This window comes from Thalia democratica, chromosome 4 (assembly GCF_965202585.1).
Source record: "Thalia democratica chromosome 4, ktThaDemo2.hap1.1, whole genome shotgun sequence".
Classification (NCBI taxonomy): Eukaryota; Metazoa; Chordata; class Thaliacea; order Salpida; family Salpidae; genus Thalia; species Thalia democratica.
In genome coordinates, this window is record NC_139168.1 from 51,828,821 (window position 1) to 51,848,295 (window position 19,475).

At 25.9% G+C, this 19,475-nt stretch overlaps 1 protein-coding gene across 1 annotated transcript; it reads left to right on the forward strand.

Annotated features, from left to right (window-relative positions):
* Positions 1–5,756: 5,756 nt before the first annotated feature.
* LOC145832919 (cytochrome P450 4V2-like) lies at positions 5,757–19,272 on the forward strand. The gene is made up of 5 exons (XM_082940120.1): positions 5,757–6,061; positions 9,111–9,337; positions 13,631–13,827; positions 17,532–17,753; positions 18,139–19,272. Exons 1-5 carry the CDS (start codon positions 5,830–5,832, stop codon positions 18,812–18,814), a joined length of 1,554 nt encoding a protein of 517 aa, XP_082796246.1. The 5' UTR covers positions 5,757–5,829; the 3' UTR covers positions 18,815–19,272.
* Positions 19,273–19,475: the final 203 nt, after the last annotated feature.

Below are 19,475 nucleotides of genomic sequence, written 5' to 3' on the forward strand. Positions count from 1 at the left end.
CGACAGCTATTTAATTTGTATTATAAAGTTAGTTAATTTAGTTTTTATATTTGGGAAAGCATTAAAGCACTATAATATGAAAAGTAGTATGTAATCTATATTGAATAAAAATGAAACATCAACCACTAATTATTGAATTAATAAAATTTAACAACGGTAAAGACAATAAAAATCACAGGAACTTGATATAACGTATGTTTTATATATTAAATGTTTGTAATGATTAAACCTAAAATTATAACAAAACCAATGTTAGATACAATTAGGAAGCAGATTTAGTTTAAATGTAAAAATTAGATTTTAAGAAAATATAGCACAAAAAAAACTTGTTATTAAGCGTACAAAGTACCGATAATTAGGTTACAGCGACATACATAAAATCACAATGACTTAAATTATAAATATATTGTGTATAACAGTTATTAAAATAATTGATTGTTATTTTATAAAGTAGCAGTCGGGTGTTTAAATTAAAGATCCCATACAAATATTTTAAATATTTAATAACTATACTGTGTTATATACAAAAGTTAAAATGTAAAACATAAAACAACAAGGTGGTCATATGTTAAGTAAAAACCTGCAGTAAAAAGACCACTAGCTCTATTGGGCGTAGTAGATAAAAAAGCACGGTTTATCTGTGATTTGAATACAGGCTTCCAATTAAACTTGGAACTTAAGATGGACATGACTTAAAACTGTATCCTGGTGTATGAATCAATAACCGAAAGGCTTTTTTTTCGTTCAATAATAATAACACATAAAGATGTGAAGAATTATAGTCGGAGGATAAAGTGAATATATAAAATGTCGGAGAATAGAAAGTGACATGTGTGAAATATATAAATAATAAATGAATAAAACTATATTATACTTAGGATATATAATTATATCAATATATATTAAGTGAATGTGTGTGTTTATGTGAAAGGTGAATGAAAAATATGGAAGGTGAGAAAGCGCCAAACTGTTATTTGAAGAAGAACCGTCGGTTGTGTACACAATTGTTTGAAATATCACGTCTTTTATTTAATAATTGTTAATTATTTTATGCTAAAGTTGCCATTCGTTCAAGGTTGCATATTTGGCAGATCTTGCTCGCGCCACTGATGTTATTGTTGGCCTGGTGAAGGATTATGAGTTGAGAGGAATTGACAAAAAAACAGATGTAAATTTTAATTTAAATGATTTTAATTATGGTCAGTGGCAAAAATAACTTTTCAACTGAACAAAGATTATGTGAAATGGATTACCACAGGACGTAGTTTCGTGTGAGATGGTGGAATATTTTTATTTAAAGCTAAACATTCATTTTATATACTATAAGTATCAGTAAAATTAAATAGATTTCTATTAAAATAAAATTTTCAAGTTATTTTTAAAACATTAACCTAATATGAACTAACTACTTATCTTTTCTTTATAAAAATGGCAACTATTTTATTTACCTACGGCTCTCCCCCATAACGATTATTTATTTTCTTTATAAATTTTGTATAAATGTGTTATGCATTTAAATCAAAGATAAGAAAAACATGTTTTTAATAGTACTACTTTTTGTATGTATGTATTTACTTTAAAAAATATTGTGTACTAGGTTTTCGCTTTTTATTTTAAACAAATGAGTTAAAACTTTTTCTAATTACTTATTTATAATTTGTTTTTGATTTTGTTTATGTTATTTTTTTTTAATAAATATGAACTTACTTCATATTTGTTGTGTTTTTTCTTTTTCTAAAACCTTATTAAGTGGCTCAGGTTTTTATGTCTGTTTCCAACATAGCACAAAATACTATAATCATAAAAAACCCAATTTTTTTTTAATTCCAGAAGATATAAGAAATCTACTTTTTTTATTTAATGAATTATTACTTCCTTGTGTGCAACTGTATTTGGTTTAATTTTGAACTGAAGAAAAAAGCTTAAAATAGACCTACGAAATTGAACTAATGAAAATGGACCAATCAAATAATGAGCTAATTAATTCTTAATTAGTAAGTGCAAGCCAAATCAGAAGCAAAACTACTGTATTTACTAAAAAAAATTAGTTTTAACTTTATTTATGGGATTTTATTTTAATTATTTAACAAAAGTTATATTTAATAAAAAAATAAAAAGTATAAATTGTTATAAGGTACTGGTGAATAATTTTATAAAATAAAGATGAGTTCAAAGAAGAATGCATACCAACGTTTGTATTGTAAGTCAACAGGTCCATCTTTTTAAGTATAACTGATTAAAAAAATTTTCTATCTCAAAAAAACATCATCAAAACTGGTTTGCAGTATCTTGAACACACGAAAACTGACAGAGAAGCTAGTAATTGATCTTCAGACAAAACAAACATCATAAGAATGAAGAAATACAAGCAAAATATTGTCAAGATAGTTTCAGATCCATTTTGTTCTTTAATGATGAAAAATAAAGAAGCTTTTGACTTACCTCTTGGTGATTCTTGCGATTCAGGTTCGAATATGCCATCATTAGTTGAATTTTATAAAAATCAACCCTTTTAAAAAGTTATCAAAAAGATGTATCACTATTTTTACCTGTTGACTTTCTTAAAGACGATATGTTAATTAGCTAGATGGATGAGCAAAGTCGTTTATGTTCTTTGAACAGTATTTTTTATATAAAAATGATTTGTAAATAAAATATTGACAACAATCATTTGAAGAAGTTTAAATGCTTTATTTATTTTTGATAAGTTACTCTATTACCTATTGGGATCAGTTGTACTAAACCTTCAAAAATTTCTGGAAAAAACTTAAGAAAGGTTTGATAAACACACTTCAAAATTACAAAATTACTTATGTGTTGTCTGTAACCTCTGCGTTAAATTCCATGAATCGCCGTCTCTGGCATCTTGTTGTAGAACTACAGTTTCGTTTTTTGATAATGATATCAATTTACTAGTAAAAGCTCATTTAGTTTTGAATGTTAAATTAATTTAAGTTTATTAATAATAAGAACTAAACTCTCTAAAGCGCATTAAACTTTAAATATGTTATTAAGCTTGTATTTTTTTTTCAAATAAGAGTGATTTGATTGTTTATTTATCTGGTAAAGGTGAAAAAAAATCACAAAGTATTTGTAAAGTTGAATGTGTCCTTGACAGGGGTAGGTGTGAAATATGCACGAAGCGTCACTTTTTCACGAAGACATTTTGCACGGGTTGAAATTTTTTTTTTTTTTTAATTTTTATCTAATTAATCTATATTTTCACTGCTACCCCTAACCCTTACTCTTAGTTGGTAACTTTTTTTTGCCACTTTTCACTTTTTTAAAAACTTATTTATTCCTTTTTATTTTATTTTTTTCTAAATATCTTTGTTACCCCTAACGCTTAACCTTGATCGGTAACTTTGTTTTCTTAGTATTCTTATAATTTATGCTTTCATTTTACTTAATTATTAGTAACATTTACTTTTTATTAACACAGTTACCCGAAACCGTTGATCGGTAGTTTTATTTATTTACTTATTACTTTTGTTTTACTTTTTTTTACTCTCGTTTAAAAAAGACCCTTCGTGTAAAAGTGTCTTCTTTTAAAATTGACCCTTCTTGCAATTTGTCCCGTCCCCCCTTAAGTGATTTAAGGTTTATATTTATCTAAAAAGCTTCACTTCTTTGAAAAAAAATGGTACGTGTTAAGACAATCTACAAGTTATCGAGGTGGATATGAAGAGAAAAACTCAAAAACAAGAAAAATATTAGAACCAAACTAGTAAAAAAGCGATTTTATTAATTTGTTTTAATTTTGTTTTTAAAAAAGCTATCAACGAACATTTTTATGGTTTGTGTATTTTATCAAATATTTTTGAAGAATTATAAAAGATTCTAAAAGTAATTGTAACAACAAAACTAACTGAAAAAAAAATTGACTTCTACGTTTATTTTTTTAAACACTAGGTACCCACTTTTTTTAATGCTATTAGCTAAATTTTGGTAAAAGCTTAATGAATAATTTTTTTTTATGTAATTTGTTGCGCTGAAAAATTATTTCACCGTGTAACTAGAATTTTTTTTGGGTGCACCAGATGCAAACTAGTAGGTAGCCAAAGTTTCAATTACTCAACAAAACAGTTTAACAATAAAACTTGTTAGAATGGTAACTAAAATAGCTTTAGCCACTTTCTACTCTAACTTAAATTAAATGAAAAATTACAATTTATTAATAAAAAAAATTACTCCAGTTGGTTTTAAACTAACAGTTACTTAGTGTTGTGGTGCTGTTTTTTTTTTGCTTGATGGTTGTTAGTCAACCTTTGAATTTAGACTTTAAATTTTGTCGTTTTCTAATTAGGAAAAGTTACTGTTTTTTCTCAGTTTTTTACATATTATACAACAAGCTTAACTTTGATAACATAAATGTAACAAAATATTTAATACTTACTAAATTGATTATACCTATCTCTCATCTGCTGTATATAGCCTACTGACAGGCTGCAAAGTTTTTATAAGTAAATCGCTACACAATAACCAGAGCATGATACTATAGTTAAAAACAAAAAATGTTTAATCACCAGTCAAAACAATTTATCTATGGAATACTAGCAACTCAGCTATTGACTTACTAAAACTGCTTATATATACTTGTCGTTGACAAGACGTTAGAAAGTATCCAAGAGGTGTGCGAAAAAAATCGGCTGTCTTTAGAAGACCGTGCTTACTTAAGAGTAAAAATAAACTTATTTCAAAATTATTATATAAAAATTAAATTTAATAAAGATTTAGTTTACAGTAAAATAAAACCGAATCAAAAAGTTTTAGTATATATTGCTCACATTTAATAACAAAATACTATAAAATACTCAACCGTAACACTTTTAAAATTAAATTCTTATTGACTTTTGCTGCTGATATAAACAAAATTTTTAGCTAAAAAAAAAGTAGACAAAAATACTTTTTTAAGTTTCTACCATAAATAAAAAAGACTACGTTGTTTATAAAAGTTGAAAATTTAAAAAATTGAATCCTGTTTATAATATGAAATATAGGTTTATTTTGTAAAACAAATTACTGCTTACTTTTGCTTATATTTTAAAGATCTCTTCTTTGTATTAACTAGTTTTACTAGCAAAGGTTTTCGCCATGGTTTGTTAATTATTTTGAAGTCGGCTGCAGTAGTAAGGTTTTTAAGATTAAATCATTCATAATCATGCCAATGAAGTAAATTAATAATACAGCAAAAAGCAGTATATTTAAGGTTGCTTCAGATTTCCACTACTTTTTTTGAATAACTTGATTATCATGCAAATCATTTGCGTATTTGCTGAATCAACACAATTTTTGTAAAGCATTTTTTATATTATATTTTGTAAGTAAAACTTTATTTTTTGATTTAAACGTTTGGGTAAGGTTAGTTAGGGATAAGAATAAAAAAACAAGCTTAAAAAAAAAAGCTGACTCAGCAAATATAAAATAGTTTTCATGATTTTCAAGCTACTAAAAAAAGTAGTGGAAGTCTGAAGCTACCAGTATATTTATAACATCTAATTTATCCCATATTGATGACCGAAATTTTCAATCTATACCCTCAACCCTAAGCCACCTTACCAAATATATGAAATGAAAAAAAAAATTATAAGAAAAAAAATTGAATTTTTAGCTAATCAGATGCGCCTTAGATTTGCAGCTGACACTTCATTTTCTGTTTATGTTTGGGGAATTTTATAGTTTTACTTTGATTAGCTAAAATTAGACAGCTAAAACCATAGAGACCTATGCATCTTAGTTTAGTAAGCTAGTTTATACCAACTTTTACTGGCAGTGTATAAAACAAAAACATAAATAACAGTTTAACTTTTTGATGGAGATTACTTTTGCATGGTTAAAATGGAATTTTGTACATACATTTTGGGTTTAATAATAGTTTTTGTTATATATATATGGAAGACTTTGCTTAAATATGTACAAGTTTACATAGAATTGTGTAAAATTCCTAAACTTCCATTTAAATCATATCCATTAGTTGGTCATGCATTAAGCCTTCCCAGTGAACCAGATAAATTCTTTAAATCATATTTAAAAGTTTCTGAACAGCTATCAACAGAAAAAAGTTTGTTTATTACCATAACTTTGATAAAGATAATTTATATATATAACTTTGATACAATTGCTAAACTCTAGAAATCTACACATAACACCAAAATATTATTATTTTAGTTATTTTTTGAAGTTTTTTACAAACAGTTTATTCTTATAAACTAAAAATCTAATTTTTGTAGAGGTAATAAAAAGTTTTGTTTTAATATATTTGCTTTTATCCTTACAAGTTACAGTTTGTGCTTTTTAGTATAGTTTAAATAAAGGTGTTAAAATGTATACCTATAAACAGTACATGTTTTAGTTGGTTATAATGACTTAAAATATTTGTAGGAATTTAAAAACTAATATAACAAGCTTTAAAAATGTAAATATTTAGTTAAGGTTTTTTAATGTTTTTTTATCCTATTAAAACTAAAAAGTGTATTTTATTTAATTATTTCATTACTGTTATTTTATTCTTACTCCTAACCACCAAAAATTTAGCTAAGATTTTTTCTACTTCTAAACCAATTAACCTAGTTTTAATTTTCTAAGTTTACTTCTTAAGTTGTTACTATGAGTTTTATTCTTATAATCTTAGTTATGTTCATAACTGTTAACTTATGAAGTTTATTGTAAAAAAGAACAAAATGGAGTAAAATAGGAGTCAAGCAGCCATTGATTTTTAATGATAAACCAAACAAAGTTTCAGATAGAACTAGATTTCTTGTTTTCAAAACTTGATTTGTTTCTTTTCTGCTTAACTATATCAGAAGTTATGTAAGCAGGGTTACTAAAAAAACTAAGAATCTTGGAAAATTATGGAATTTGAGAAATTGAGAAAAATATCTGGAATAACTTGAAATTTTTAAATTTAAAACAATGACATTTTTATTATGTACAAAAAATATATCATATACCATAGCATTTTTTGGTTTCATTAACAATTTTATTTATTATAAAACATTTTAAAAGTAGCATTCTGGTATTTATTTAATCTTTTTAAACTGTTTAAGACAGTTTTTGACTATAAAACTAATTTTATACTGAAAATAGACAAATAAACATCTAAATCCTGAAAGAAGTTCAGAAAGCCTTAAAAAAATTTCAGACAAACTTTCAGCAAATTGCAATTTTTTTCGTCAGATTTTCCAACAATTCTTTATACTATTTGTCAAAAATAGGCTTGCAAAAACTACACAAAGATACCTGAAATTTTTATTAACAACTTATATTTCTGTGTTTTGTTTTAAATATGCTTAATTATTTTTTGAAAAATTAGACAAGTTGTTTAGAAAAATTAAATTTAGTTCTTCTATTTTAATTTAAAAGTATGTTGATAAAGTAAACAAACCTCAGAATATTGCTTATAAAATTCTAAATAATAGTTATGAATGTAATAGTAAAATTGTCTGTAGATTTATTTTGTAGCTTTCCTGTTGTAGGTGCTAATGCCTAAAAAAATCAAATAGAAGTTTACTTAAGAATTTTTTAGCTATATGACTCTCAACATACTTTTAAATGGCCAAAAAAGAACCATTAATTTTTGAAATAACATAATGATTTAAAAAAAAACAATAATCAAATTTCTTGAATTTTCATAAAACTTTCTATTTTAAATTATCATTATACCATTTAAAATAAAAAAAGAAACATATTAGTCATTTAAAAACATTTTATATGTTCTAGTAGTTTTTGCAAGCCTTAGTTATGAAATAAAGTATGGAGATTTTAGGGTTATATTTGTCAATAAAATTATAAAAAATTGGCTTCCTTATAGTATAGCTTACTTAAAAAATTCCTAAAATACTTGATTTAAAAACAAATCAAATACAGTTAAAAAATGAAAATACCTAGCTATACAATTACAAAATAAAACTTAAGAATTTTTTTATTTTATTTTACAAAATTTTCAAAATAGCGCTTGCTAGCCCATGTTTAAGAAGAAGTAAAAAAACATGTTTATACAAAACTTTTATCTTTAGAATAAAGTTCTGTTTAAGGCTTGTTATAAGAATTAAGTCTTTTTAGTTTTTGTGGAAATGATAACAATACACAAATAAGTACAGTACACTACGGCTTAAGTACGCAAATTGAACCTGACTAAAAAGTGCGTACTTAGCACGTGTAGTGCGTACTTTTTGAAGACATAGTATAATATGAACTTTAGTTGTTTGTTTTCTTTCTTACAACTAGCCACCAAATAATTAAGCCAAATAAACAAGTCTTTTTATTTTAAATAACATTTAATACATAATCCAATCTGCAAAACTTTTTATTAGATTTTAAAATGATTTATTTTGTCTATAAAAAGTTTCTACATAATTAATACATACTATTAATATAGAAAGTCAATGTCAGTCAATGGTATAAAAAAGAATATTAAGCCATATTTTGTTTTGTTAGAAGTAAAGTGCCAAACTACATTGTGTTTAGCAAACATTTTAAAAACATCAATGTTTGTACATTTAAATTAAGTTATGACTTAACTATGTTGTATTTGTAGGTTTTTTTTAGCTTTGTCATCTAAATTTATTAATTTAATAGCATTACAGCTCAAATATCATTATTCTTTTCACTTTTCTGCAACCACTACATAAGTATTTAGTTTATTAACATTTAATAACAGGACTGTCACAATCTCAGGCCCTTTAGACTACTCAGGATTACTCACCCTAGTTTAAAATTTGTGAAAGTCTTAGGCTAACTCAGCAGGCTGGCCATTCTACCTTTCTTGATAAGTGCGTACTTAAGGCGTGATGCGTACCAAAAAAAGTGCGTACTTAAGCGGTAGTCTACTGTATTAGTCATAATATTTTTGGTTTTACTATCTTTTATTGCAACAAATGGCACCTTTTTTGCAATTTGCTATTAAGGTTTTAAACTGAATGAACAGTTAATTTAGTTGTATTATACTTTAGTAACTGTTTTTTATTATGTATAATATTTTTTAAGACACATAGTTTATCTATCAATTCACTTACACTGAAAGCAGATTATGTTAGCTAAAATCTCAAAGTCTTTCTTATAATTGAAGTCTTAGTTTTCATAAATTACTACTTATTATTTCTATATAATAGATAACAAATTGGGAATGCTATGGTATGGTCTGTACCCTGCTGATCTACTAGTCATACATCCAGAATCAGCAGAGATATTTCTTAAAGGAAACAAGCACACAGTTAAGTCATCTGAGTACGAATATGTATCATCATGGATATGTCAAGGACTTGTGACATCACATGGAGATCGATGGCGCAGAAAGCGAAAATTGTTAATTCCTACCTTTCATTTTGATATATTGAAAGTATTTTATTTATTGTTAAATAATCATTAGGAAACAATAAACATATGTAATGTTTTAAGTAATTTTTTTGACATTTAGATTAAATTAGTTAGATTTAAATCTACTTCACAATTCTCTTTTTTTAAATAAAGATGTATAAACGTTTTCTTTTGCATTAAGTTGCAGTTTTTAATATATGATAGACTATGAATTACAAGTGTATTTTTACAAAGCTTTCAATTTTTTGTTTGTTTGTTTGTTAAATGGTTAATATTTTTCATCATTCAGTTCACCTAATCAGTTCACCTAATTATGCATTTTTCATTAAAATTTGAATAGTTAATGTTTATTTATTTTTTACGCATCAATGAGTTCAGATTCACATTACTGCCAATGTCTAAATGTTATTTACTGTTTTGAAATTATTTGAAAAGGTCGGCCAAGGCTCACCGAAACCGGTAATAAACCAAAGCAGTGCTTAAACATTTGTTTTATTATATTTAGCTCTTTACATTGTGTAAGTTGAGCACTTTTTTTGAAGTCAATTTCAATAATACAGCAAGGCCCCTAATAATAGTTGAGCCACCTTCAATTGACACAAAGTGACAATGGCAGCATATGAAAAGCTGAATTTTAATTATTCAACTAAGAACATTCCTTTATGCAATAAGATAGAATACAAAATAAAGTTAATGGAAAAAATTAGAAGTTTCTGTAGACGAATTAGAATCAAACTTTACTTCTGCACCAATGATGAAGATAGCACAGACATGATAGAAAATAAAGAGACATATGGTTTCAAATCAAAATTCACACCTAAGCAACCTGAAGAACTCAAGAATTTTGAAAATGAAATGTTCGATCTAATTAATCAAGTTAAATTTAGAAAATCTAAAGACAAATTCCAACAAGAGCTTCAAAAAGACTTAAGACAAATAGGCAAAACCAAAAGCCTAATAGTACCAGCCGACAAGACAAACAACTACTACAAGATTCCTAAATTAGAATACGACAGCCTATTACTAAAATCGATCCGAAAATCATATAAAAAAAGTGACAAAACAATTATGAATGAAATAAATAAAGAAGCCAAAGAAATAGTAACAAATCTAAAACTTGAAAAGAAATTAATAAACCACTTACCTAAGCAACAATGCTATATAACGCTAAAAGACCACAAAAAGGATTTCGCCAGCAATCCCAAAACAAGATTAATAAATCCTAGCTATTCAGACATAGGTCAAATTAGCAAATGTATAATTGACAGAATCAACAATGTATTAAGAAAATCAACCAAATACCTCCAGTGGCGAAGTTCCCAAGAAGTCTTAAACTGGTACAAAAAACTAAAAAAACACAAATACAAGTTCATGAAGTTTGACATTGTGGAGTTTTACCCATCTATATCAGAAAAACTATTAAGTAAAGCCTTAGCTTTTGCAAAAGAAAGTACAAAAGTAAGCGAACAAGAAATTAAGATCATCTTAAACGCATCTAAATCTGTATTACATAATAAAGAAGAAGTATGGGTAAAAAGAAAGAGTAACACAGAAGAGAATGAACTTTTCGACATCACCATGGGAGGTAAGCATGGAGCGGAAATATGCGAACTAGTAGGTCTCTATATACTACATAAACTCAGGAATGCGCTCCCAAACCTAACAACAGGATTGTACCGCGACGATGGCTTAATGGTCATAGAAAAAAACAAAAGTAATGTTGATATAGAGAAAATCAAAAAATCCATGCACAACATATCAAAAGAAATGGGAATAAAGTTAGATATTGAAAATCCTTCACGTAAAATTAACTATCTAGACTTAAGCTTCAATCTATACAACCACACATTCCAACCATATAGAAAAGAAAACAGCAAAATTATATATATTAATTCAAAGTCCAACCACCCTCCAGCAATACTGAAACAAATCCCAAAAATGATAGAAGAAAGACTTTCCAAAAATTCTAGCAATGAAAATCTATTCAATGAAATAAGTAAAGATTACAATGACGCAATAAAGTTAAGTGGCTATAATTACAAAATAAAGTTCAAAGATGAAGATGATGAAAAGAAACAGCCTAGAAAAAGAAAAAGAAAAATAATATGGTTTAATCCACCATACTGCAAATCAATAAAAACAAACATTGGCAAGAAATTTCTCCAAATAATAAACAAATACTTCGGAGTAGACAGTAAATTCAAAAAATACTTGAATAAGAACAACATCAAATTAAGTTACAGCTGTTTGCCAAACATTGAGACAATCATAAAGAATCATAACAAGAAGCTCACAAACTGCAACAAGAATGATGAAGATGAAACATGTAACTGTAGAAACAAAGAGAAATGTCCTTTGAAAGGCGGTAACTGTAGAGCAAAAAATGTCATATACCAGGCCACAGTAAAAACTGACAATGCAACTAAATCATATATTGGTCTAAGCGCCAACCAATTTAAAAAAAGAGTGGCAACCCACAGAACAACAATAAATAGCAACCCAGAAGATAGAAATTATATTCAATACAAACAAGCAACTGAGCTATCAAAATACATCCACACATTGAAGAACGAAAATAAGAATTATGAATTGACTTGGACAATACTGGAAAAAGAATATGAATCAAGACCGAGAATCGAGACGTGCAGGTTGTGCTTGAAAGGAGCATTAAAGATCCTACAAGCAGATAAGAACTGTATTAATAAAAGATCAGAAGTAATGAGCTCTTGCAGGCACAGAAACAAATTTTTATTATTCTATTGGAATGAGTCTAAAACCTAATAATTTAAATATTTTTAGCATTTTAATCATCCGTTAGTTTTTTCAGAATTTTGTTAAGAATTTGTTGTGTTTTCGTTTATATTACTGCATTTAGTTTTTTAATTTCTTTTATTTTTATTTATTAATTAATACCAATATTTAGTTCACCTAATTATGCATTTTTCATTAAAATTTGAATAGTTAATGTTTATTTATTTTTTACGCATCAATGAGTTCAGATTCACATTACTGCCAATGTCTAAATGTTATTTACTGTTTTGAAATTATTTGAAAAGGTCGGCCAAGGCTCACCGAAACCGGTAATAAACCAAAGCAGTGCTTAAACATTTGTTTTATTATATTTTTCATCATACAAATTATAACTACTTTAATTCCCAATGCCAACATTATGACCCTTAGGCCAAAGATAATTTTCTTAAATGTATTAAGTATTTAAATAATATTTATTTGTTTTTTAACCAATCTTTTAACATTTACTTGCTTTAAATACGTAAATATAATTGTTTTTTCTGACTAATATGTTTTAGCTTGTTGTTAAGTTAAGTTGTATAACTAAGTATATTTTATAAAATAAAAACAAATTATACAGTAATCTTCCTTTATTCTACCAACATATGTTTCTGTGTGGTAGAATAAAGGAAGATTACTGTATAATTTGTTTTTATTTATATTCCAGTGAAGTTACTTTACTAGGATCTTTTGTTAGCAAACAATGAAAACTATATTTTGAACGGTTAAGTATATTTTTTTATTATATACTATTAGGATTATAACTTTAATAAATTTATATGTAAGGAAGCTTTTTTTTAAATGTATCTATACTTTTAAATTCTTGTATTTTTAAAATTTACTATTTTCTAAATAGGAAATAATCTTAAATCTTTAATAAACAACTTTTGTTTGTAATGAAAAAAAAAAATTAAATCTTGTAATAAAATACTATGAATTTTGACATTTTAGATGGATAAACTTTTAAATATAGCTAAAATTAGTGTTTAGTATAACTCCAATGATAACTGTAGTAATAACACTGTCCTTCTTAATTTTTATAGTTATCCTGCTATACTTTTGTTTCAAAAGCCATATTATTGCATACTGCATTTAAAAAAATAAAACTTACTTCCATGTTTTTTTGAAGATTTATAAATAAACGCTATAAAAGTATTTAAAACAAAAAGTGTATTTACAATGTGTAAAAGCTATTACATACAATTTAAAAATTAAATGATAAACATGTAAAAAGGCACAAGTATCCCTTATTAGTTTTTTTTTAATTCCCTTATAATAAAAACTTGCTATTAAACTATTATTTAATTGAACTTTAAAAGCCTTTGGCCAACCTAGTTTAATAGACATAAAAAAAACTTAGTAAAACTAAGGTCAAAAATTATCAAGTCAAAAACATTCACCTAAAAACTTAGGTTTCAAATGAATAAAAGTGTTTTAGGTAAACATAACCAAAGTAAAAACAACCAAATATAAAGTTTTAATAACTCAATTTTATTTATTAATGTATACCATTTATTTTTCACAGGATTTTGTCGCTATCATGAATGAGCATACAGATATTTTTATACAACATATAGAGAATGAAGTTGATTGTGGAAGATTTATAGACTTGCAAAAGCGTTTAAAACTTTTCACACTTGATGTCATATGTGAAACAGCTATGGGAACTACTGTTGGTGTCCAAAATGACGAAAATAATTCATATTTAATGGGTATCCAAAGGTTTTATTTATAACTTTGTTATTCCTTTACTGCAGTGTTTCTTAAAACTAAGTAAAACTGAGTACATTAAATCATTGATTCAAAAATCTTCTAACCTACTGTTCTAAAAAATTACAATAAAAATCAAAAACGAAATATTAATAATAAGTTTATAACTAACTAATAGTAACAATAAAATAAATATAAATAAGTTTAAATATTATTACAAATGAAGTGTAAACAGTTGATATGTTGTGATTACTATTAAGTCTGATAATTTCTCAGTTTCTTGCTAATGAGAGTTTAATAGTTTTGTGATCATCAGTTTCTACATTTAAGCTTTTCAGGTTAACTTTGCAAACATATTTTTGCAGGAGTATTTCTAGCTGTATTTGTAAAAACAAAAAAATATTTTATTTTTATCTTTAAAAGGTAGAAATGGTAAAGCAAATTGATTTAGTTATGAAAAAAAAATAACGAATATTATGAACAATTTATTAAATTCTCAAACAAAAAACAAAATGGTGCGCAGCATTTGAGTTTTCTACAGATGAGTCTAATACGAACTTCAGTGTTGATTAAGGCGGAAAAGACCATTTTCTGTAAGTAGAAATCTTGTGAATACTGTTTTGTATCGTATTATAATTAACTGCTGCCTCAAAGTTCTAGTAGTAGGGTAGTTGAGGTATACTAACCTGTTTGTCGCTCTCTTAGACCGTTATATATTTTTTTACAGTCATTTTTGCAGGTCGCTTGACCTTCAGCTAATTTACTTTCATATCTGACTTTGCATAGGACACTTTAAATATGCACTGCACACAACACTTTATCAATGTTATACTGTATTTTTGCATATGTCAAACTAAACAAATCGAGTTAAATTTAAGGTTTAAAAAGCTGGTTTTGTTGTTTAGTTGACTTTTAAGAATATATTTTTTATTTTATTATTTTAAAAGTTTTTAATTAAGAAAGTTTTTTAAACAAATAATTTGTGCAACAATTTATATTTGGACGATAAATGTGAAAAGTATAAAATTTCACATCAATGTCCAACGAATAGTAGTCTGGAACACTCAACATTAGGTTTGTTAACAACTAAATAAAAGTACAGCAAAGTCTTTAGAATGTACTTGTTGCTTACTCTCAGAAAACTACCTATTCAGCAAACCCTGCACTTGCTTAGGTTAGTGTACAGTACATAGTGGTGAAGATTTGTTGCTAATCAAATGCTGTCATTGTATTCTGAGATTTCAACAAGTTCACTGTTAGTTGGAGGTAGATAATTGTGTTCTCCTGCACATTTATCAAGGTCCACGTCTTGCTTCATTAGAGTACTGCATACACAGATGCGCAAAGTTTGTGATTATAAGTATTTTGGTATTATTCCCAACTTTAGTAGTTAGTTAAATGGAAATTTTGATGTGTATATTAAGATTTGTAATGTTATTATTGCAGTTGTTGTTACTGTTGCTATTATTGATGTTATTACCATTTAAATACTTGTTATATAATTATTTTATCAAATACTACAGTTTTCATGATTTAACTGTCTCTGTTGACATTAACATGCTAAAACTTTCTGATAAGTACAACAGTTCAAAAAAAAGTTTAGAAAGAGGTAACAAACTTCTTTAAGAGTTTATGAGTTTGTATAATTATTCATAAAACGTTTTCGTGAACTGTTGAACAATTTCTATATCCTTACCTATACTGAAAAAACTTTGAGAGAAGCTCTTTAGTTTTATTTTAAAATTTAGTATACCAAAAGTTTTAATCCTACAAGTTCATATAGTTCTAATATAAAAGATGTACAACTCGATAACCAAAAATTTTTTTTTACCCCATGTCCTTGGACCAAACTTTTTGAGCTTATTTTGGTTGTTAAATAAACAACATTCATATTTTAAAGGTATCTAAAAAAAAGTTTTATACATGATTAGTTAGTTTTTTTCCAACTAGTTTATTTCATAAGCATACAATACTAGCTACGTTATCAAACAAAGTTAATCATAACACGTTTGCTATTGTCCACTTGGTAAGACAGCTGGTACACAAGACCTTTTTTGTAATATGATCAAATAAAAAGTTGCAGCAGACTAATGAAATTCAATAAAAACAAAACCTAAGTTTTAGTCTGCCATTTACTTGTGGTCTGATGATTAACGTTGTATAATCAAACTTTATGAAAGTTATAAGATAACTCATTTAATCTAATAATAAATAAAAAATAATAATAATTACAAAATAACTAAATTTTCTGTAACTATTCAAAAATTTAGAACTAATCGTTTGTTAACAAAAGATCTTAGCGAAACAAGTTCACTGGAATACATAATAATAACAAATTTTACAGTATCCTTTCTTTATTACGCTAACATATGTAACACACAGAAACACTTGTTAGCGTAATAAATAAAGGATACTGTAAAGTTTGTTATTACTATTTTTTTTTTATAAGGTTTTATACAAATAAAATAATTGTGTAATTAGATGAAATAAAACACAACTGCAATTAATACTTTCATTGCTTTTGCAGCTTTTTGTAAACAGTAAATAATTTATTGCAATGCATAGCATTACCAGATAAAATTTCTTTTACTGATAAATAGATAAAATCTATACAATCTAGTCTGTAATTAAAATGAAATTTAACAAAAGTTGTTTAATTAGTGAATGAGGCTGTACACGTAAGCTGTTTTTGTAGTTTTTTTTTGTACTTTTTTAGCAAAGTTTTTGTTTGAAAGTTTATGTTAGTTATAGTTAAGTTTTGAAAAATATAAGTTTTGAATATGTAAAGAAAGATGTTTTTTAAATATATCAAAAATAAAGTACAATATCAACTATTAAAACAGTTTATACTACTTGTTTATTTTTCTTCTGTTGAAATTCTAGCTTGTATTTTTGTTTTATTTACAATGTTTCTATCACTTTAATTTTTAATTCTAATCACTGTTTTCGAAAGTTGTGAAATATATGTTAGTTTTTCTTTTCTTTTCAATTAAAAATTCAGCTGCTGCAACAACCCAGTTTCGTTATAGCAATCTGCTCTAAAGCATTAAAAAAACACTATTAACTATATATGTCTAATTACTAACAAAACTTAAACATCATATAATTTTAAGCAAATACTACAATCATTAAAATTGTTTATTTATCTAAATATAAGTCTTATTTAAACTTACAGTTTAATTTAGAGTTTAGCTAAAACTTTAAACTTTTACCATAGTCTTCTATGCTATATAAGGTTTTTTAAGTACGTTTTTTTTTCAGGAATTTGAAATTTTTTTTAGCCTTACTAACTAAACATTCCAATTTTCTTTTTCTATCATAGTTTATATACTAAGGTAGTATAATGAACATCCTTATCAACAAAAATGCTATAACTAAACTCAAAAGTGTTTTCTTTTGTGGTATCACTTAAATGAACCACTATATATATAAAAAAGTTTAACACTTTATTATCTATGTTCATACATGTTATACAAATGTACTAAAGGAATTACAATATTTTATTCGAGATCTTAGAATTATAAAATTTTTAAGTTTTGAATTAAATTGCATCTACTATAGCTTTAACAAAATTTTCTTTTTGCTTTTAAGTGATAACTGATCAAAAATTATTAGGATTTTACTTTATAATTTTATTCTAACAAATAGCAAACATAACTGCATTTCTAAATAGTATATAATTTAAAAAATATTAAGTAAATCATTTTTTTTTAAAGTATGTGCGAGATAATTCAAGAAAGAGTGAGCAACCCTTTTCTTGGAAATGATTTTATTTTCCGAAAATCAAAACTAGCTAGAAAGCAAGATGAAGTTCTTAATGTACTCCACTCCTTTACTCGTGATGTCATATTAGATCGTATAGAAAAATCAGAAAATCGAAGTACTTACATTAAAACTACTGAAAAAAAGAGAGTCGCTTTTCTTGATCTTTTAATTAGGTTTGAGTTAATTGTTTTTTGAAGTCATAATTTAACTATTTAAAGTTGTCTTCATAAATTCATTACTTAATCTTTTAATTATGTATAACTTTGTGTAAATTTAAAACGTAGAATAAATTGATATTCAATTCTATTAGTTGATTTGTTATGGCAACATGGAAATATGATTTGTTATGAATTTTTTTACTTAAGTCAACAATGGGTCTAATCTGAAGTAAAAGCATGAAGTATAAATTTCAAGTCTGTTTTTATAGAATATAAAAACTTTAATTAACTCTCGAGATATAATAATTTTTATGAAAAGTTTGAATAACTATTATCTAGTGAATAGCTTTATTAAAACAATTAAAAACACACATTTCATAATAAAATTAAAATTAAATAGGACTTTGAATGACGATGGCACTAGATTATCGATGGAAGATATCCAAGAAGATGTAGACACTTTCATGTTTGCAGGAAACCATACTATATCATCTGCTTTAACTTTCACACTTTATTTGCTTGGGCGACATCGAAAAGTTCAATCACAATTACAGCAAGAAATTGATAGTATATTGGGGTCTAATTTTCAAGGTCACGTTACAGTGGACAAATTATCAGAACTGACTTATATGGACGCTGTTATCAAAGAGTCTATGCGCTTATATCCTCCAGTTGCATTTCTTGGAAGGCAGACAACTGAGGAATGTGATATTGATGGGGTTAAAGTACCTAAAGGCCAAGACGTTACTATTTTTGTGCACTTTTTACACAGAAACCCTAATATATGGAAAGAACCTGAAAAATTCGACCCTAACAGATTTTCTATTGAAAGAAGGTCGGAGTTGACTAAGTCTAATTTTTCTTATATTCCTTTTTCGGCTGGACCGCGTAATTGCATTGGACAACGTTTTTCTATTCAAGAAATTAAGATTTTTTTATCAAAGTTTTTTAGTAAATTCAATGTAATATCTTGGGATCGTGAAGAAGACCTTACATTTGATGTCAATTTAGTTTTCCAATCCCTAGAGCCCCTTGATATTACAATAACTTATAGAAATGATCTGGTTTTAAAGTAAAATAATTCGTTTAAAGTATAAAGGAGTATTTACAACCGTTTAGCTTAAAAAAACATATAAAAAATCAAGGTCATGACTTATTAGTTTTGCAAGTGTGAAAAAAAACAGCAATCATTTAAACAATACTAACCTGCTTGTTAAATTCAATTTATACATTTCTAAGCTTTCTACAAAATATTTTTATAAAATCATACAAATACATTTATAATCATTTCACTAGTGTTTAATTTTGATCTCTTTCTCATTTTATAAAGTTCACTGAATTTAATTAATCTTAATGATAAATGTTTATCTTTAAATTGCTTTGGATGTTGTGCAATCATGTAAAAAATTTTTTGAATTAAGTTTGTCAGTCAAATTTATGTCATTGAGCTTTTTATGCCAAATCACTTTTATAATTAAAACTACATGTATTACTTACTTAAATATTTATTATTTTCAAAAGTTGTTAAAGTTAATTTTAATTTCATTTGTCAATTTGTTTTGTTAATAAAAAGCACATTCTACGTTTTATATTATAAAAAATGAAAGAAAATAGTTAACGTGAAAGCTTTAAAGTATGTAAACGTAGGCAAATTATTTTTACTTTTTATATGCCATTTGTAACATAAAAAAAAGAAAAACATAACTCATTTTCTTCTTCTTATTAATAATGATATTA